Source organism: Panthera pardus, unplaced genomic scaffold (assembly GCF_024362965.1).
Source record: "Panthera pardus isolate Hobbes unplaced genomic scaffold, ASM2436296v1 HiC_scaffold_12, whole genome shotgun sequence".
NCBI lineage: Eukaryota > Metazoa > Chordata > Mammalia > Carnivora > Felidae > Panthera > Panthera pardus.
In genome coordinates, this window is record NW_026526677.1 from 19,181,740 (window position 1) to 19,203,406 (window position 21,667).

Genomic DNA, 21,667 nt, shown 5'->3' on the forward strand with positions numbered 1-21,667 from the left:
GTGATCCTTCTTTTAACCGCCATCTGGATTTCTATTAGTTAGTCTCTGCTTTTTGTTTTAAAATCTACTTTATCTGATAGTCATATAACCATGCCCACTATTCTTTATCTTTTAGTTCTTTACATGGGATTATTTTTTTATTCTTTTAGTTTCAAAGGACACATTAAATATTTGGTATTGGAGGTTTCTCATGCCAGGGCATATCATGTAGTCTTTTCTCTATGACACTGGGCTTCAATGACTAGTGTGAGTCAGTGTTCCTTTGGGTGGATGGACACTTGTGAAAGAGAAAAACTCCTTTTAGAGGTTGTGACTTAGCATTATTGAGGTAGAGCCCACGAGTCTGCATTAACCAGCTCCCTCAGTGATTCTGCTCCAGAGAAACCCCACTCATGGGTATTCTCCTCCTGGTCCTGACTCATTGCTTGGGTTTTAAATGACTTTTTTCTTTGAATTGATATTCACCCTTTATTTGGCTCTGTTGGTAAATCTGATACAGAAACTCCTTTCTTGTGCCCGTCAGTGACAGCACATCACCTGTGCCCTAGGGTATGTCTCCTCATCTGCTGGGTTTAGTCTCAATCTTCTATTACCAGGTGGGTCTGGACTTCATGGGAGGCATAAGACAGTCTTCCCAGAAAGGTCTCTTGTGGTCACCTGTAGAATTGCACAGCCAAGGATAGCTGTCAATTTTAGATGGCTTCTAAGGCCCCTCCTGGTATTGCCATGACTCACCAGAAACCCCTCAATTATGTAAATTTCAAAACCAAGTATTAGAAATATAAATAACTCCATTTTCCTGAGAACTAAATACTACCCAGAGTCCTTATGTGTGGGTTTCCAGAAGCCCAGAGGTACTTCCTGGGGGCTGGGAATCTGAACACTGAGGTAAAGGGCAGTGGGGGACACAATTCACAAAGGTGGAATGGGCCTGGGTCCTAGCTCTGTTCCTTGCTTGGTGTGGGATTCTGGAAACAGGTCCTTTCTTTCTCTGAACCATCAAAAGTGCCTTAATTCTTTCTTTATTTTATTTTTTATTTGAGAGAGAGAGAGAAGAGAGAGGGTGCAAGTTGGGGAGGGGCAGAGGGCGAGAGAGAGAGCCGATCTTAAGCAGGTTCCCCGCCCAGCACAGAACCCAACTCGGGGCTCAATCCTATGCCTGGGATCATGACCTGAGCTGAAATCAAGAGCCAGCTGCTCAACAGACTAAGCTCCCCAGGCGCACCCCCACTTTTTTTTAATGTTAGAAGAGTACCTGCATTCTCTATAGCTGAGGACACTCTCTTGCAGGACTCTGGGGAAGAGTCAGGAGAAGAGTAGATGAGAGAGGAAAGGCTGTAGTCATTCATACCTTTGACATGTATTTACCGAGCATCTACTATCTGTCAGATTGGCCCAGCAGACACAATGACAACCCCTGTTTTCAGGGGGCTTACAGTTTATCAGGGTAGACAGACATGAACTGACTAATCAAATAAATAACTGAGGCTGTGACAGTGATCGGTGCTAAGAAGCAGAAGGTCCAGCGGTCAAAGTCATGGACGCGTGTAGGCACAGGGAGCTCACTGTCCAGGAGCACTGGCGAGGGCTAGGACCCAGAGCTGCTGCCTGTGAGGCACTGCCTGGTTGGGGGAAGGCAGCGGTAGCAGGACTGGAGGAAGGCAGCACAGAGGCCGGAAGGGTGAGGATAGAAAAGGACAGCTCGGGTCCACAAGGTGAGGCCCAGGGAGCCAGGTGGGAAGGACTCCTCAGGGTCTGGACCTTCACACCTTGCACGATGCCATCAGTGTGACATCCCTTTTCATCCTCGATCTGTTGCAACCCTTTCCATTATGACTTCATCAGTGTACCTGCCTCACTCTCATGACAGGCGTAAGGGGGCAACACGTCACAGTGGTCAGAGCTCAGGCTCTGGAGCAAATTGACTCAGTTTCAGTCTTGCATCTACTGTGTATCGCCTGTGTGACCTTGGGCAAGATGCTCCGTCTCTCTCAGCCTTGGTTTCCTCTTTTGTGGAATAAGGAAAGAGTACTCCTTACCTCACAGGATCAGTATAATGAATTAACGTGTATCAAAGTTTGTAGAACGGGGTAAGTGGGGAACAAATATCAGCTATTAATGTTAATGGTGCTCTAAGCACTTTGTGCGCAATAGCTCAACTTACTTCTTGCAAAAACCCTACAATAGTTACTATTATTACTGACACTTTATACATAAGTGTTCTACCATTCGTTAAAAAAATATGTTAAGTTTAGAGAACAGATGGTTCCAGGGGAGATGGGTGAAATATGTGAAGGGGCTTAAGAGTCCACTTACCACAGAGAGCACTGAGGAGTGTAGACACTTGTGGAATCACTATGTTATACACCTGAAGCTAATATAACACTGCATGTTAACTATACTAGAATCAAAATAAGAGAACACAAATATGTTAGGTGCTGTGCTAGGAGCTAGGATTGGCAATGAGCAAAACAAACAGAGGCCCTGCTCTTTGATGCCAGAAGAACAGTTAATACGCCAGTGGGCTCCCGCGGACCAGGCCTGGGACAATTTGAGCCCCCACATAAATGACAGTAACAATTATAAGAAGTTGAATAAAACAGAGATTCATGAGTCCATACTGATACAAATGCATGCGTGCACAAATAAAGGTGTGTGGGGGGGATTCTTTGTTATGTTAGAATAGCAACTAATGAATGCAGAGGAAATGGTGGAGTTTTTGCTTTTCGTCTTTGTTTTTGTCCTTTTTTTTTTTTTTTTTTTTTTTTTGGCAAATATCATAGTAGAAACTGATTCAGGTAAGAATTGTTAATGAGTGCTAAAACCACAGGGTGAAGTTTGATGAGGAATGAGGTATTTACCTGCTCTCAAAATAGTTATTAATTACAATGAAGAAAATTCTTTTCTTTCTAAGTAAACTGAAGCTTTATTTTATTTTTTTAGTTTTTATGTAAATTCCAGTTAGCGGGACGTCTGGCTGGCTCCCTCGGTCGGTAGAGCATGTGACTCTTAATCTTGGGGTTGTGGGTTCCAGACCCCCCATGTTGGGTGCACAGATTACTTAAAAATAAAATCTCGGGGCGCCTGGGTGGCTCAGTTGGTTAAGCGTCCGGTTCTTGATTTCGGCTCAGGTCATGATCTCACAGTTTGTGGATCGAGACCTGCTTGGGATTCTCTCCCTCCCTCTCTCTCTATCTGCCCCACCCCCACTCGCACTTTCGCATGCTCTCACGTGCTCTCTCTCGCAAAATAAATAAACTCTAAAAAAAAAAATAAAATCTTAGAAAACATTTAACTCCAGTTACTTCACATACAGTGTAATATTAGTTTCAGGTGTACAATGTAGTGATTCAACGCTCTGTCTCTCTCTTTTTTCCCCCCATGTTCATTTGTTTTAAAATCTTGTCTTTATAGTAGAAAATCCTGGCTGACGCCACCTTAACCAAGTGATTAAAGTTAACATCACCAGTGAGGGACAAACCGCCACCGCGTGCCTCCTGGTGTGATGTGCTGAGAAGGACACGGTATCTCCTGTGTGGTATTCCCGCCACATATGCATAACTGTGAATTTAATCACGAAGGAACCGCAGACAAACTCAGATTTAGGGACATTCTACAACATAACCGGTTTATACTCTTCAAAGATGTTAAGATCATGAAAGACAAAGGCAGACTGAAGAACTTATTCCAGGTAAGAAACCTGACAACTAAGTGCTACGTGCAATTCTGGATCTGGGACCAAAAAAAAAAAAAAAAAAAAAAGTTTCTCTTCTTTGCTATAAAGGACATTATTGGGACGATTGGAAAAAATATGAATGTCTATCAATTACATCATAGTATCACATTTAGATTAATTTCCTGAATTTGAGAACTGCATGGTAGTCATGAAAGACAATGTCCTTGTTTTTAGGTACACACACAAAAAGGCACGATAGGGTGAAGGAACTCCATATTTGCATCTCTCATATGGTCCAGAAAATAATAATAGTAATGTGTGTGTGTGTGTGTGTGTGTGTGTGTGTGTGTGTACAGATAGATAGATAAATCAATAGATATAGTGATAAAGGAAATGGAAAATGTGGACACTTGGGGAATCTGGGTTAAGGACATACAAAAGTTCTTTGTACTATTTTTATACCCTTTTTCCCCCAAATATGAAATTATTCAAAAATTAAAAGCTATCAAAAAATCAAGGAAAACTTCACCCCTGCCCCATGTCTGTTTTGGGGAGGGGTGAGGGGGTGGAGGGGAGGGGAGGGAGATGAGACCTGGTGGGCAGAACAGGCTAATCTGCCCAGGTGGCTGTGCCTCTCTGTAGACAGAGCTGTTTCCGGCTGGCTGGGGAAGGTGCTGACAGCCAGAAACATTATTCCTGGCCCTTGTCCAGTGCGGGGAGGAAAAAGTGAGAGGAAACAGTGAAAGCTCCGGAGGGCTGAGGGGCTGGCGCCAGGAGCAGAGGCGTGGGGCAGGAGGTGGGGTCCTGGCAGGATCTGTGAGCCAGCAGGGCTTGCTGGGGACCAGGGATTTGCTGCCCCAGGGCACTCTCCCACCGCAAGGGAAGGGTAAGGAGGGACTGGAAAGAAGAGAAACAACTAACCTTCTCGAGGCAACCAACCTACTATCTGCCAAGCACGGTTCTGGGTGGTTTACGTTTATTACCTCACTAATCCTCACGGAAAGTTTTAACATAACCTTTGTTGTTATTCCCATGTTAGAGATGAGGAAATAGAGGCTCAGAGAGGTAAGGACAGCGATTCTGTTTAGGGTAGGACGGTGGCATAGAGATGGTTTCTGATTTTTGTGCTGAGCAACAACAACAACAACAACAACAAAGCTGGTTAAAATAAGACTTTAAAAAATTAAATGGGTGCCTGGGTAGCTCAGTCGGTTAAGTGCCAACTTTGGCTCAGGTCATGATCTCGTGGTCGGTGAGTTTAGAGCCCCACATTGGGCTCTCTGCTGTCAGCATAAGAGCCCGCTTTGGATCTTTTGTCTCCCTTTCTCTTTGCTCCTCCCCTGCTGGTTCTCTCTCTCTCCCTCTCTCTCTCTTCTAAATAATGAAATAAACTTAAAAAATTGTTAAAAAAATTAATCAATGATCTGGCAAGAAAGTATAGAACACTCAGAAGCCAAAATACAGGTGAAATCAGGCACCCAGAGAGGTGGGCAGGGAAGGAGGTCGCCTTTCACCTTGAGAGCATTTGTCTGATCATGTGAACCTTGGCTTTGTTTCTTACGGGCTGATAAAGATGAGAAACAGGGGCCAGCCCAAGGTGGAAGACTAATGGAAGACCCAGCCCCACACAAAGCTGACCTCCATCCGGAGAAGGGGAACCAGGAGCAACCTGCACCCTTCCCCCATCATCGCCACCAAAACCTACAAAGGGATCTTAGCACTGAGTTAAGGGGAGAAGCATTTTCCTTAAGAATTCATAACCCCTTGGGGCACCTGGGTGGCTCAGTTGGTTAATCGACCGACTTCGACTCAGGTCACGATCACTGTTCATGAATTCGAGCCCCGTGTTGGGCTCTATGCTGACAGCTCCGAGCCTGGAGCCTGTTTCAGATTCTGTGTCTCCCTCTCTCTCTCTGCCCCTCCCTTGTTCACACACACACACACTCTCTCTCTGTCTCAAAATAAACATTAGAAAATTAAAAAAAAAAAAAAAAAAAAGAATTCAATACCCCAAATGGGCTATCAGTGGTTTTGAAGCCTGAATTCACATTCCCTGGTTAAACTAAAACATCTCAAGCTCAAATTCTAGATATAAGTATCCCCCCCTCCAGGGATTTTGGGATGGACTTAACAGCAGGAAGCATCAAATTTCCTCTTCTTTCCCGGATGTTCAACAAGCGAAAAGGTAAACAGAAAAAATAATGCCATCTCCATTATATAAACCCCATATTCAAAAATACACAAAGACTGGCGAAAATAAAGATTTCACACCAAAGCCATGAGAGTGAAGTACAACAGGAATTGGTTGGTGGGGACTCGGGGGGAGGTGAATAAATAGCAGGTTAGCCCAGGAGTGGTCAATTTCAAAGAACTCTGGCCAAAATACTTTACCTTTAGCCAAAGGCTCAGTCTAAAGATGAGTCACTCAACCTCAGCACTGCTGGCACTTGGGGTCCATAATTCTTTGTTGTAGGGTGTTCAGCAGCATCCCTGGGTTCTACCCACTGGAGGCCAGTACCATCAAGCCCCACTCTAGACTGTGGAACCAAAAATGTCTTCAGACATTGCTAAATATCCCTTAAGGGGGGAAATTGCCCTTAGTTGAGGACCAGCGACCTAAAATAATGAACCCAGGTCCCCTGTATACAGCATGGGCTACAGATCTGAGAAGCAAGGGTAGAGATGGAAAAGCCTCACTGTAGGTGGTGGGAGGTGGGGTGAGGCAACTAGCGTGCAGAGCAAATAGTACAATAGCCCAATGGCGGCAGATGTCAGAAAGAGCCAGCAAAATTACACTCCCTGGAAGAACCTGCCACAAATATCTGGGGCATGAGAATCCAACTCATTTCATGGCACATAATTTTTTAAATGGAGTTAGCCCAAAATCAATGCAAAGGTGCTAAGAAAAAGGGTGGGAAAGGTCAGCAAAGCTTAGCAGATGGAGTTACCACAGACTAGATGAAAGTCTGGGGTCCCCTGGGGGGCTCAGTTTGTTGCGTGTTTGACTTCGGCGCAGGTCACGATTTCACGGTTCGTGAGCTCAAGCCCTGCTCTGTGCTGACAGCCTGGTTCAAATTCTGTATCTTCCTCTCTCTCTGCCTCTCCCCCACTTGTGCTCTGCCTCTGTCTCTCTCTCAAAAATAAAAAAATATTTTAAAAATAATAAAAAAAAAGAATAGATGAAAAGTCTGACCAAAGTCTTCTATGAATGAACAAATTTTACTAAAACGATTATCTCTGAGGGAAGATCACAAAGCGGAAATAGAACGACTCAAGGAAGAGACAGCTATGCAATGGGAGGAGGCGAAATGAGAACTGGAAGAAGGGAGAGATGAGAGAAAACAAAATATTTTCAGAAATGAGGATGCAGATGGGAGGAGGGCTTAGACACAACACGATAAAAATGGAGGACAGACCTAGGAACGTGAATAAAATGAGACAAAATGGAAAAAAGTGTGTGTTTTAAATTAGAGAGAAAATGATAGATATCATAAAAAGACAAAAGAGAGCCAATATATGCATAATTGGACCCTCTGGACATGAAAAACAAAGCAATGAAATACAATGAATACTTAATAGAAATGAGGGAAATGTTCTTGAAATAAAATATTTGAATCTAGGTGAAGGATACTATGTGTGTCAGAGAAACTGGACTGAGGACAGTCAATTCCAAGACTCTCCTGATAAAATTATCAGACTTTAGAGATAGAAAATAGCCTTTGAGCAGCCAGGAGAAACAAACAAACAAAAATCAAAAACCAAATCTGGTCACTCACACAGGGATAAAATTGAGCCAGCCCCACCAATACTCAAGGGCAAACACTCATGGGATATAAGGAAAAAAAGTGTCAGCCAAAGGATTTGCTATGCCATTAAGCTGTCCCTCAAGTATAAAAGCTACAAACAAACATTGTTAGACATGCAAGAACTCAGGGAGTAATGTGTGCACGGACCCTTCTTGAGAAAACTACCAGAGAACCAATTTAGATCACCAAGAGGCAACTGGGGAACCCACAGCTAAAGGAGGGCCAGGAGAAAGCGCTGAAGATACTAAAATGTAGAGCAAAGACAAAAGGAGATGTGGACATCTGAGTGTAAATTTGTACAGGCTGGGATCATGTAAACACATCTAATACAAAGTGAGAGGGGAAAGTAGAAAGAAGACGACACAAGAGAACGTCCCTAGACAGCCCTGTCTGTCTGTGGTAGTTAGGAGTTAAAGAACACCATCGAAAGTTGAGAAATAAAACAATAGAAGTATATTTAATATAGCATATTTAATAATACAAAGTTAAACATGTGTAGAGCTCATTTTGCATCGTGTTGAAGAAAGGGATGGGGGGATGGGAAAACGTGTGTCAATTTTTCATTGCTCGTTCCTGGACGTTATTAGAGACTGTCTAGTCAAGTAGGGAACTGAGGTTGCTATACAATGTTATAATTATAACGGTAAACACGAGAAAAATAGAAAGAAGCCTTCCTACATAAGAATCTTCATTGCTCTGGACTTTCTAGGACTTTCTAAGACATTCTAGGACTTTCAGTGCAATGTTGAATGGAAGTGGCGGGAGGAGGCACTCCTGTCTTGTTCCTGATCTCAGGGTAAACTTCCATTCTAGACCGTTAGGTATGGTGTTAGCTGTGGGTTTTCCATAAATGTCTCATATCATGTTGAGGAAGTTCCTTTTATTCCTAGTTGCTAAGTGTTCTTAGCATGAAAATATGTAGGATTGGTTGAACCACCCTTGCATTCCTGAGATATATTTCATTTGGTCATGGTGTATAATTCTTTCAATATGCTGCTGGATTCTGTTTGCTAGCATTTTGTTGAGGATTTTTGCATCTATATTCATAAGGGATACTGGTATGTAGTCTTCTTTTCTCATGGTTTCTTTGTCTGGCTTTGGTAGCAAAGTAATACAGGACTCATCAAATGAGTTAGGAAGTGTTCTTTTGTCTTCTAATTTTTGGAAGATTTTGAGCAGTATTGGTGTTAACTCTTTAAATGTTTGGTAGAATTCACCAGTGAAGCCATCTGGCCCGAGACTTTTCTTTGTTGGACAGTTTCTGATTAGTGATTCAATCTCTTTACTTGTTATAGGTCTGTATTTAACTAATTTTAAATAAATAAATATATATACATATATATATATATATATATATATATATATTTCTTCAGATTAAATCTCAAAATAAAATCCAACTCTCCATGGTGTGCAAGAGACATACCTAATACAAACTCAAGAGGCTGAAACTGAAAGACAAGCAAAGGCAAACCAGGCAAATAAAAAATAATAATAATGGTTAGCAGAAGTCATGATTTAAGTAGCCAGCAGGTGCAATTCAGTCTAAAGAGAATTAAGCACAGTGAAAAGCAGCTGTTATGTGCCACTCAAATGCAGATATAACTATGAATGTCTGTGCAGCAGACAACCCAGTAGCTACATTCACCAGAATTAATCACAGCGCGGCAAGGAAAATCAGAGCACGTGAGTAGCAGGAGATTTGAACTCATCTCTCACGGCGGATCAATGGCCCAAAGAGCAAGGGTAGTGTGATAAGTAAGAGAGCTCTGCTGTAATACAAAAGACCCACAGCACGGTACCTGAGAGAAGAAAGAACTTTATTTTCTCTCCTGGAGATGGTAAATAGCTCTGCTCATGCAGTGGTTCAGGGACCTAAGTTCCTTCCCAGCTGTGGCTCCATCATCCCCGAAGATCATGCCATCCTTTGCTTGCTGGACACTAACCACCACTATAGACCCAGTTTGATCCTAGCAGGAGGAAGGTGAGATTATAGAGCTAGTACACCCATAATCTCAGGCCTGGGTTCTGAAGCGGCAAATATTACTCGCACTCATGTTTTATTGGAGAAAATTTGTCACTGGACAAAACTAAATCCAAGGAATGAGGTGGGCTGGGGGTGACCTAGCCTCATGCCTAGGACAGAGGATGGAACGGCTCTTAGGGCATCACTACCAATGTATGGCCACTAAACACCTGAGTGTGCTCATTCCCTCATGGGTGGGACACACTCAACCTGTCTCCATGAGGGACACTCAAAGTTACTGTACCTTTGAGTGATGCACAGACCTCTCTGCCAGGTTCAGATGTGGTTCCTTGTGGTCTAATGACCTGTAGGCTAAAAGACAATTCGTTTGTTCCACTGACCTGACCAATAGACAAGAGTGAAGCAGAGAAAAATAAGACTGCAATAAACACTGGCTACAGAAGACAGAGCACGGGCAATACACAGTAGTCCTGGGCAGGAACTGTGATGACCCTGCCCTGGGAGTGGAAGTGCAAGCCGCTCTGGTTTTGTCCTCTGGAAGATTCTCCCTTGTCTTCCATCCTCATCGGAAGTGGGTGTCAGAAAATATGTCTTCCGTGGGGTTGTTTTGGGGCCTAAACAATTATGGGCTTTTAAAAAGATATTTATTGGGGCGCCTGGGTGGCTTGGTCGGTTAAGCGTCCGACTTCGGCTCAGGTCGTGATCTCACGGTCCGTGGGTTCGAGCCCCGCGTTGGGCTCTGTGCTGACAGCTCAGAGCCTGGAGCCTGTTTCGGATTCTGTGTCTCCCTCTCCCTCTGCTCCTCCCCTGTTCATGCTCTGTCTCTCTCTGTCTCAAAAATAAATAAACGTTAAAAAAAAAATTTAAACAAACAAACAAACAAAAAAAAAGATATTTATTGGGGCACCTGGGTGGCTCAGTCGGTTGGGCAGCCGACTTCAGCTCAGGTCATGATCTCGCAGTTCGTGAGTTCGAGCCCCGTGTCGGGCTCTGTACTGACCGCTCAGAGCCTGGAGCCTGTTTCAGATTCTGTGTCTCCCTCTCTCTCTGACCCTCCCCCATTCATGCTCTGTCTCTCTCTGTCTCAAAAATAAATAAACGTTAAAAAAAAAAAAAGAATTAAAAAGATATTTATTTTTGAAGGTGGGGAAAGGGCAGAGAGAGAGGGCGTGAGAGAGAATCTCAAGCAGGCTCCACACCATCAGCACAGAGCCCAACATGGGGCTCAAACCCACAAACTGTGAGATCATGACTTGAGCCGAAACCAAGAGTCCAACGCTTAAGTGACTGAGCTACCCAGGCGCCTCAATAATTATGGGCTTTTGTGATTTCTTTGGAAAAACAATTCCCTGGATGATTTATTAGGGATCAAAGTTTATTTGCTTCCTGTCCCGTTCCTGAGCCACTCCCATCCTCCCCCACCCCCACTGCTGGAACACGTTTGGGGTGGGAAGCTGATGTCCCCACCCCAGTCAGGAGAATGGGACATTTTTCTGGGTCCGATTAGTGGAGAACACCCTCTCACTCTGCTGCGGGTTGAGAGTGAGGCCTCGCTGATACGAAGAGACCCAGCAGGAATGCAACGGTTTAAGGAAGACAGGAGTTCCTTTCTCTCTCAGCTAACGGTCCATCTTGAGTCTACATTTCACCTCCACGGGCAGCTCAGTGTCATGAGGTTCCCAGGCCTTATGCTCGTGCTTGGTCAACGGCGGCCTGCAGGCATGCCTACATTCTTCTGGGAAGAACAAGAGGGCCATACCCGCGGTCCAAAAGCCTAGGCCTAGCATGGTATGCATTGCTTGTCTGCTTATTCCAGAAAACTTGGGCACACGGCCACACTCATTGCAAAGGAGGACAAGAGATTTGGTGTAGCCTTATGCAGAGAAAGATGCAGAAAATGGATTTCAGTGGACCATTAGCAGTTTCGACTGTGGTCTGCCTGACCGGCTACCGGATTATCAGTGAGCTCTGTGTTCCCACAACAGAACACACTGCCCCCTTTCCAAGGAGGTCAATTCCAAACTCCATATGGCTACACTCCAGGTCAAAGTGCGGTTTATCTTGGAGAAGGGAAGTCCTCTCCAGAGCCACATATGGTTCCTCATGGCCCAGGGAGATAGCAAGATAGCTCCTCTGTCCCCCCAACTACCTCCCCAGCTGCCCCCTCCCCACACACCCAAATACAGTGGTGGACAGGAATGGGGAAACCACAATAAAAACTCCCACGTGGAGGCACCTGGGTGGCTCAGTCGGTTAAGCATCCGACTTTGGCTCAGGTCATGATCTCAGGGTTTGTGGGTTTGAGCCCCACGTTAGGCTCTGTCCTGACAGCTCAGAGCAAGGAGGCTGCTTCAGATTCTGTGTCTCCCCCTCTCTCTGTTCCTCCCCTGTTCACACTCTCTTTCTCTCTCTCTCTCTCGCAAAAATAAACATTTAAAAAAAAAACCCTTCCATGTAGAAAAAGGAAGAGAAACACTCAAAAGTCATTAGTCCATACATGAAAAGATGCTCAATATCACTCATCAGGGGAATGCAAATTAAAAATCAAAAATCAAAACCACATCTGTCAGGATGGCTAAAATCAAAACACAAGAAACAGTAAGTATTGGCGAGGATATGGAGTAAAAGGAACCCTTTTGCACTGCTGGTGGGAATGCAAACTGCTCCAGCCAATGTGGAAAACAGTATGGAGGTTCCCTAAAAAATTAAAAATAGAACTACCCTCGGATCCAGTAATCGCACTACTGAACATTTACTTAAAAAATACAAAAACGCTAATTCAAAGGGATACACATATCCCTACCTTTATAGCAGCATTATTTACAATAGCCAAGATAAGGAAGCAGTCCTAGTGTCCATCAACTGATGAACGGATAAAGGAGAGGTGGTACATGTAGACAATGGAATATTACTCAGTCGTAAAAAAAAAAAAAAAAAGAATGAAATCTGGCCATTTGCAAGAAAATGGAGAGAGCTAGAAAGTATAATGCTAAGTGAAATAAGTCAGTCAGAGAAAGACAAATACCATATGATTTCACTCATATGTGCAATTTAAGAAACAAAACAAATAAGCAAAGGAAAAAGAGAGAGAGAGAAACCAAGAAACAGACTCTTTTTTTTTTTTTTTAGTTTTTTTATTTATTTTGACAGAGAGAGAGAGACAGAGCATGAGCGGGGGAGGGGCAGAGAGAGAGGGAGACACAGAATCCGAAACAGGCTCCAGGCTCCGAGCTGTCAGCCCAGAGCCTGACGCGGGGCTCGAACTCACAAACTGTGAGATCATGACCTGAGCCGAAGTCGGATGCTCAGCCGACTGAGCCACCCAGGCGCCCCTTTTTTTTTTTTTTAATGTTCATTCTTTTTTCGAGAAACAGAGTGTGAGAGGGGAAGGGGCAGAGAGGGAGACACCGAATCCAAAGCAGGCTCCAGGCTCTGAGCTGTCAGCACAGATCCTGACGCGGGGCTCGAACCCACAAACCGTGAGATCGTGACCTGAGCTGAAGTCGGACGCTTAACTGACTGAGCCACCCAGGCGCCCCAAGAAACAGACTCTTAACTATAGAGGAACACACTGGTGGTTACAGAGGGGAGGTGGGGGGATGAGTGAAGTAGGTGATGGGGTTAAGGAGTGCACTTGTGATGATCCCCGGGTGATGTATGGAATCACTACATTGTATGCTTGAATCCAACATAACACTGTATGTTAACTATACTGGAATTAAAATTTAAAAAAAGAAGTCACTGGTTCACTGCAAATTGTTTTGACAACTGGTGAGGACTTGCTCTGACAGATGAAGCGAATCTGGTCAACCCAGTTCTGGAAAATTCTCCTTTCCCCATCATCCTCTGTGGCCACTTCTGAAGTGAGGGTTAAAAGGTCTGACATCCTTGGGGCTCAAACAATCCTAATCACCAGTCAAATCCTACTTTCCTTGGCAATTCCCGCAAAAGATTTCTGGTCTAGGTGCTTCTAGCTAGTTCCAGGTGCCAATAACCACACCCCAAGATGTTTTCTCAGCAGTGTTCTGAAGGCTGCTTTATTACTCTGTTTCCTGCTCTGCCCCAGCTCACTTTCATTTGGGCTACACAGGGGGATTCTAAAACAATAAGTCTGAGTGGGAAGACAATACCCTTAACCTAACCTCGCTTCAGGGTTGGATCCTGTTCTGGGGCCCTGGGTAGTGTTCCAGAAAGGCTCTGAGCTACAACAGCTGATCTCCTTTTATGAAGGTTATGGAGGGTGGTGGATTTCACCTCTCAGGCACCACGTTTTTAGATACTCTCTATTCCTTTCCATTTCTCCTGTGTCTGTCTTTGTTTTTCTTTCTCTTTCTTTCTTTCTTTCTTTCTTTCTTTCTTTCTTTCTTTCTTTCTCTTCTTTCTTTCTCTCTCTCTCTCTCTCTCTCTCTCTCTCTATCTTCCTATGTTTATTTTTGAAGGAGAGAGAGACAGAGTGTGAGAGGGGAAGGGACAGAGAGAGAGGGAGACACAGAATCCTAAGCAGGCTCCAAGCTCTGAGCTGTCAGCACAGAGCCAGATGTAGGGCTTGAACTCACGGGCTTTGAGATCATGATCTGAGCTGAAGTCGGACGCTTAACCGACTGAGCCACCCAGGTACCCCTCTCACGTCTTTCTTTAATAATTTGCTGAAAGCCACAAAGAACAACAACCAGCATCTACTAATATTCCACTTCTTTCCAACCACCTTCTCTAGAGCTGTGGGCTCAGCCAATATATGTCCAAAGCATCATAAAAACTATTTTATCAGATGCTTTCCCAGGGTATAACAAGTCTCCAACTTTCCAGAGTGCAATACCTTTACCCTTCCCACCTGCAGCAAAACCATGAGGTCAATGACTCATATTTTAGGGCTTCTGTTAAAACAGTAATAATAAACTGCCAGTAATGGTGTTTTTTTTTTTTTTTTTTTTAATTCAGGGTAAAGGTAGGCTGCTATAATAATGAGATCCAATAATCATTTAGTGGCTCAAAGAAGAGAGAAATGTGTTTCTTTCACACATAATAGTCTATGATGACCATTCCAGATTGGCAGGCTGTTGGTTTCCACAAGGTCATCCAGGAGCCTGGGGTGTTTCTCTGCCATCCTGTAGGCCATTGGCCTTGGCAGCTTGATCACCACTGGGTTACAGACACATCCGTGTCCCTACTTGTGGGAAGGGGAAGGGAAGGCACGGGGGTGGTGGGAGAATACATCCTAAGGCCAAGGCCTGGGAGAAACACACTTCTGCTCCCAATATATGCCATTGGCAAAAACGGAATCACATGGAGAGACCTATGTGCACGAGCATCTGGGACAAGGAGTTCGGCCGTGTGTCCCGGAGGAAGGGGAAAATCAGTATTGGTGGACACTTAGCAGTCTCTGCCATGGGCCTGGCAGTTGATGGGCAGGTGGTCATTGTGAGTCACGTGGCCTTAAGTATAAGCTGAGAGGACATTTGTCTCTGTGGGAGGCCCTGGCCCTCCTGCCATGGGCACAGGCCACAACATGCCCATTGCCAATCCAGAACACTGGGCCAGCAGACCACTATGACACACGTTTGCTTGGGAAATTTGGCCATATCCAAAATGTACTCTACACTACTCTAAAATGACGCCCACCATCCTGTGCCAGTAGGCGCCTGAGAGACCCATGGCAGCCTCAGGAACCTGCTGGGGGATGGAAGGGTGTGCTAGCCTGGGGGTCTCCAAGAAGCAGACGTCAAGGTGTGAGATTGAGTGTGCAATGATGTCATTAGGAGACACGGATGTGTGAAATGGACTGGAGAGGGAGACAGAGAAGGCCTGGGGGAGTCAGCAGGGCAGGCAGAGGACGTATGGAAAGGTAACTGTGGCCATCTAAGAAAGCCTCAGTAGAGCCACTGGGAAATCATTGAGCCAAAGTCGGCCAACAAAGAGATCGTGTCTGCTGGGAACCATTCTGCCCCAGTGCCCAGGTGCACACGGTCATTGGTGGGGAGCCGCTCGTGGGGGGCATGGGATGGATTTCAAAGCCAGAGCTGCCCTGCACAGGCCATTTACACCCCCCTGTCATAGGATGTCTGACAAGGCCCATTCTCATGGCTGCCACAGGGGAGTGGGGGCTACAGAAAGAACTAGGATTCACATTCTAGTCAGAGCACAACATTTAAAAATTCTGGAATGAAAAAAAATATATATGTACATACACACACATATCTATCTATCAATCGATCGATCTATCTATCTATCTATCTATCCTGGATTGAAACCATGCTCACCACTGATAAGCTATGTGGCATTGGGCAAGAAACTTAATTCCTCTGATCCTTATTAGTTTCCTCATCTGCAACATGCCTGGGAAATGTTATCAGCATGAGAGTAGAGAACCCACAGGAGATGCTCACTAAATGGTGGCCTTTATCCCCTCCCCATTTGGCCAGAGCTCAGTGGACCTAGGGGCTATTCCACATGCACTCCCTGAGGGAGGAATCCCAAGCCCGCTGCTGACCTTGATTCCCTGGGACAGAAGACAGCCTTTCCCTCTAAACCCCATACCGAGTTGGCCCAGAGTTAGCACGGAGTGGGCTGCGGAGGCCAAGCTGGCTTATAAACGAAGCCAAGAAGCACTCTGATAGATATCTCCCCCAAGGCCAAAGAGAAATATCTAGAAGAGACTGAGGGCCAGGGCTGGGATGGCCACTTGTTACCTCCTCGGGGCTCCGGCTTGTTTGAAAACTCGTCCCCCAGGCTAGGACTGTGGGCTGAGGCCCAGGTGCGGAAGGGAAGGAAGGAGGCAGCTCCTTGGACAGGCCTGTAAATCCCAGCAGCAGACGGCAGGCACATGCCTGCTCTACAGGTCCGGAAAGGCTCCCGCTCTCTGGTTTCTCTCCTTCAGTGCCCGCTCTCCAGAGCACTTTCTCTCTTGCCTTCCCTCCCTCCTACTCTCTGTGGCGCCCCTCTCCTGCTTTCTTCTCTGTCTCCAGTGGTGGCTCTGATTCTTCTCCATCTCTTGACACCTTCGGGGTCCTGAGTTTGTACCTCTCTGTACATCCCCCTCTCTCTGGGTCTCTGAGTTTCCCTGTCTCCCCCAGGGGCCTCATTCCTCTCTTTCTGTTTCTCATGCTCTCTTGTTCCCTCAGCCCTGGTCTCTCCCTCTCTTTCCTCCTCTTCCACCCTTTGGCCTCCCAGCCCAGCCACTTCCTTGGAGCTGCGTGCTGCCTTGGAATGCCTTCAAGGCACAAGGAGCAGCTGAGCTCCCCAAGTTCCATAGGGACCTTGGAATCAGACCCCTATCTCCCATCTGCCCTCTTTCTTCCTCTGTGCAGGGTAGACATGTTCAGAACGAGACAGTGCCCCCAGTGCAGCCCAGGGTCCGTGGCACCCCAGACCCAGCCTGCTCCCTCTAATAACACAGCATCCCAACCTCCCCCTCCCTCACCCACCCCTCTCTGTATCACTGCCTCTTCCAAACTTCTCTCTATTTTCAACCCTTAGAACTCACTGCTAGTTACAGGCAATACTAAGAAACTGGGACAAACAGGACATCTTTTTTATACCAGAGTGAGAAATTGGCTTAATTAAATGTGGAGTATATATTCAGCTGAACTTTATAAAAACCATGATGTAGACCCATATATACTGATATTATTATTATTATTATTATTATTATTATTTTAATTTAGGGTTTAAAGCATTTTTAAAATTTATTTTTATTTTTTAGAGAGGGAGAGAGAGTGTGAGCCAGTGGGGGAGAGGGACAGAGGGAGGGAGAGAGAGAGGAAGAGACAGAGAAAAAGAGAGAGAGAGAGAGAGAGAGAGAGAGAGAAAGAGAGAATCTCGAGCAGGTTCCACGCTCAGCATGGAGCCCCACACCGGGGGCTAGATCTCAAGACTGTGGGATCACGACCTGAGCCAAAATCAAGAGTCAGTGGCTCAACCAAGCCACCGAGGCACCACATACATACATACTGATATTAAATACAAATCCAGGTAAGCCAAAAGCAGATTTAAAATAGTATTTAGGGGGCACCCGGGTGACTCAGTTGGGTAAGTGTCCAACTTGGACTCAGGTCATGATCTCATGGTGGGTGGGTTTGAGCCCCCTGCCGGGCTCTGTGCTGACAGCTCAGAGCCTGAAGCCTGCTTGGGACTCTGAGTCTCCCTTTCTCTCTGCCCCGCCCTGGCTCATGCTGGCTCTTTCTCTCTCTCTCTCTCTCAAAAACAAATAAACATTAACAAAAATAGTATTTAGGACATAAACTCATTTTGTAGAAGAAAATACATATGCATAATGTCCAAAATAACATATTGATTTCAGGGTGGTGGCAGTGGCTTGTTTTGTATTGTAATGAACAAATAAACCAGGATTTAGGCAAGATGGGTGCCAATCTTCCTCACTGCCTCTTTATTGATTTTAACCCAACAGATATCTCTGAAGAGCAGAGACTAGGGCGATCTGATATGCAACAGATCCTACAACAACCCCACACATTGACCAGGGTGACCCAAGGAGACCCTTCAGGTAGGTCTTCAGCTCAGGCAGGGGTTGAAGGCAAACAGAAGAGGCTCCCTGTGGCAAAGTTACTGGAGCTGCCTAGCTAGGATCTCAAGCCTGAAGGGTATGAACCGCACCCAGGAAGGCGTGGGGCACTCACCACTTGAAGAGCAAAACAGGACCTACTGCTAAACACCTAAGATAAGATGGGGGAGGAGGATGAGGACACAGAATAGGGTCCGTGTGGGTGTGGTTCTAAGCTTCAGCCACCCTCCCCCCACCCCAAGGAGCTCAAACCAGCTGAGCCATGACAGCTGCAGAGACTGGAATAAAAGCCTGGCTACCTCCCCAGGTTGAGGCCTTTGAAGTTAAGGAACCCCAGCACAGTGAAACTGTGGCTGAGGACTGCAATAGGCCATGTGTTCCCATGGGTCAGGCACCTCCAAAGACCCCAGCCCCCAACGTCCTGAGCAGGCTTCCTCCCTCTGAGCCAGATGGGAGGGCATTCTTCCAGGCCCTTTGGGTTCTATTTTTGTTTCATTTCCTCTTTTCTTTTCTTTTCTTTTCTTCTCTTTTCTTCTCTTTTTTCTTTTCTTTTCCTCTCTCCCTCTCTCCCCCCCCCCTCCCCCCCCTCCCCCCCTTCCTCCCTTCCTCCCTTCCTTCCTCTCTCATTTTCTGCAGAGTCCAATGCTAGGGAGAGATACGCACTTCAAATGCCCTGCGGGGCCGAGCTGAGCATCAGCCCCCACCACCAGAGGGCCCCCGAGCACAGAAACTGGCAATTTCCAGAGAGAGGGGTAGGAACAGCACTCAAACTCTCTGCGTGTCTCTGAACTACTCTGCCTAGGGTTTGGCCATGGTGGGTCAGCTCTGAAGTAACCCTGGAGGGGTTGACTGGGTGGGGGCCCCAAGCGTGGGGCCCTGCCCTTCTCAACTGAATGTTGTTTATTACACAGATCGCCACCTACTGCCAGGTGATAGTGTTATATGCTGCTAACCCAGAGGGTTTAGGGTGTACACAGAAGCGCAGGGCAGCTGCTGGAGAGCACTGGAAAGGGACTCAGTGTGATAGAAAGAGCACCGGACGCGGAGTCCAGACAGAGGGCTGCGACGCCACTACTTTCCATGTGACCTCTCCCTCTCCGCTAAGTTTGTTTTCTCATCTGTAGACAGAGGGGGTGCGGTGGTACCCAAGCGCCCTTCAGACTCGGACCAAAGCCATGCCCCACCCTCCTTGAGGAACGCTGAAGAGGGCATAGGAGGCTGGAGAAAGGGACCAAGGAACCGAAACGGCCTCGGTTGGCTGGGACAGTGCTGGGGTGCCCGGCACTGCGCTGAATCAGCGCGGGGGACGCGAGGCCTCCCCTGGGCGCTCTCGCCCAGCCCCGGCGTTACGCGCAGCACTCTGTCGGTCCCAGCACCCAAATATCCCAGCCTAGGTCTCCCACTGATGGCTCGGGCATGTCCCCACCCGTCGCCCGGAAGGGGGGAACCGAGTGAGTGGGGTCTCCTTCGGTGAATGCGGGCCGATGACCCTGCCCCCGGCCTCGCTGAGTGGTCAACTGCACCAAGGAAGGTTCTCCCTGTCCTCACAGCGCTGACCTTCGCCGAGCCAGCGGCTACACTCCATCCCGGACGCCGGCGACCGAGAACAGACCAGGGAGGCAGCAGCGCTCTGGGCCAGGTGTGGATCGACTTGGGGAGGCGGCTAATGGCCCGAGGCACCGTGGGCGAGACCTCGTTCCGGCGACCGAAGCTTGTGGGGCTACCTCCAACGGGGATCCCTGCCCCCCCCCCCCATTCCAGCCACATCCTTCTCCCACCTCCCCCAGTCTTGGGAGCCTGGTCCCCGAAGGTTCAAGAAGTCAAGAGCCTGGAGAAATGCACTGTGCAAATATATTGACTTTATTTGTCTCCGTTCGGGAGCCTCACAGACATATCCAAGTAAAAAGATCGTTAAATAAACGCCGACAGCCATCGCAATGCAAAAATAAATATCCATCCTCCGGCCGCAGCAGCAGCTGCGCTGCGCCCCAAGTCCCATCGGCCGCGCCTAACAATTATAAAAGTGTTCAGCGAGAGTGTGTTGGCGTGAGTGTGAACGGGTGTGCGCTGGGGGGCACGGTGGAGCGGCGTGCAAAATCGGAGTTGCAAACCATCGGACAAGGGCGTGGAGCGGCTCTCCGGGAAGCCCTGGCGACCCAGGGTCGACTCAGCGCGGGCGCGCCTCCCGCACACACTCACAGCAGAGTCCGTACTGGGAAGAGTTAAAAAATAAACATTTACAAGGGCGAAGAAAGCAGCCCCCCTCCCCGGCACCCCCGCGTGCTCGGGCCCCGGACGAGCGCAGCGCGGGGCGCACCGAGCAGTTCGCGGCCGCGCGAGAGGTCCCGGTCCTCGCGGGTCCCCGGAGTGCGGGGCGCCGGTCCTCTGGGGCTTCGTTCTCGGTCCCCGGGCGGGCGGCGCCCCTCACAGGGCCGAGTCGGAGTCGCTGGAGTCCAGGCTGTTCCTCAGTTTGCAGCTGCTGAGCTGCTCCCTCTGCAGCGACAGGCTCTGCGTGCTGCGGCGCAGGCACTCCAGGCTCTGCAGGAACGACTTCTTGGCCTTTTCCTCCTCCATGGGGGACACCCCTTCCTCCTCCACCTCCTGGATCTCGTCGAAGGTCACCGGCTGCGTCTTGAAGCGGGACTGGCGCGGCCGCCGCAGCCGGCCCTTGCCCTTGGACAGCTTGGCGGGCCGCACGGGCTGCGGGAACTCGTCCGCCAGGCACACGAAGTGCGGCATCACCGCCTGGTAGCTGGAGCAGATGCCCATCAGCTCGCCGGGCTTGGCGGCCGCCATGGCGCCGCCCGCGTCTCCGGGGCCGGCCGGCGGGGCGCCGGGGCTCTCGGGGGGCGGCCGCTGCGCCGGGGCCCCCCGGGAGGCAGCAGCCTGGGGCTCGCCGGGCGGGGGATCCAAATCTGCTGCGGGGTGGCGGCGGCCCTCGCGGGCCCGGGTCAGCGTTCCTCGGGAGGGCGGGCGGGCGGGCCCGTCGGGGGGCGCGGGGCTCGGCGCGCGCTGCTGGGCTGCGCTCCCGGGCGCTCGCCGCCGCGGCTGTCACCGTCTGCCCCGCGGCGGCCCGGCCCGCCGCTTATATAGCCCGCTCCTGCCCACACGGCCGCGAGCTCGGATGACAGCGAATGCCATTTAAAGCGTGCGCGCCCCGCGCCCTTCCGCCTGACGTCGCCCCGCCGCTCTGGGAAAGTAACGGCCCTTTCCCCGGCGCCGCCCGCCCCCAGCCAACCCGGCTCCGGAAGGCAGGCCCCGCCCGCGGGGTTCCGGGAGCATCCGAGGCCCCGGGAGCACGCGGCTGGGTGGGGTGGCCGGAGAGCAGGCAGGAGCCCTCGGATCGGCCCCGCTGGGCTGCCACTGGCCGTCCCGGGATCCCCAAGTTCGTGCCGACAGTGGTGGCCGCGGCGGCGCAGGTGCCCATCCCCCTCTGTGATCCCAAATGCACACACTCAGAGACGCTAATGATTCCGCCGCGGGTTCTGTGTTGGGCGCATGGTGGAGGCAGTTCGCAGCCCTCCTCGCAGCTGGGAGAGAGCCGGGCGCGGGGAGCGCCCGGGCGCCTGGTTCCCCAGAACTGAGTTCGGAGAACGGGTTGGGTTTCTTCTCTGGATCCTTGCCACCCCCCTCCCCAGACGGACACAAATGCATCCACACACAAACACGCAGGGAGGCATTCA

General features: G+C 48.5%; 2 protein-coding genes across 2 annotated transcripts in view; both read right to left on the reverse strand.

Moving 5' to 3' along the window:
- Positions 1 to 21,667, reverse strand: part of ACCSL (1-aminocyclopropane-1-carboxylate synthase homolog (inactive) like) — a 153,864-nt gene that overhangs the window by 94,561 nt on the left and 37,636 nt on the right. The gene's annotated exons all lie outside the window — the stretch shown is intronic.
- On the reverse strand, positions 19,824 to 21,116 carry CUNH11orf96 (chromosome unknown C11orf96 homolog). The gene has a single exon (XM_019470168.2). The coding sequence runs from the start codon at positions 20,778 to 20,780 to the stop codon at positions 20,409 to 20,411; it is 372 nt and encodes a 123-aa protein (XP_019325713.1). The 5' UTR covers positions 20,781 to 21,116; the 3' UTR covers positions 19,824 to 20,408.

Bases quoted from the DNA above. Each gene is read 5' to 3' on its own strand.
- CUNH11orf96 (XM_019470168.2), bottom strand. From the start codon at position 20,780: ATGGCGGCCGCCAAGCCCGGCGAGCTGATGGGCATCTGCTCCAGCTAC.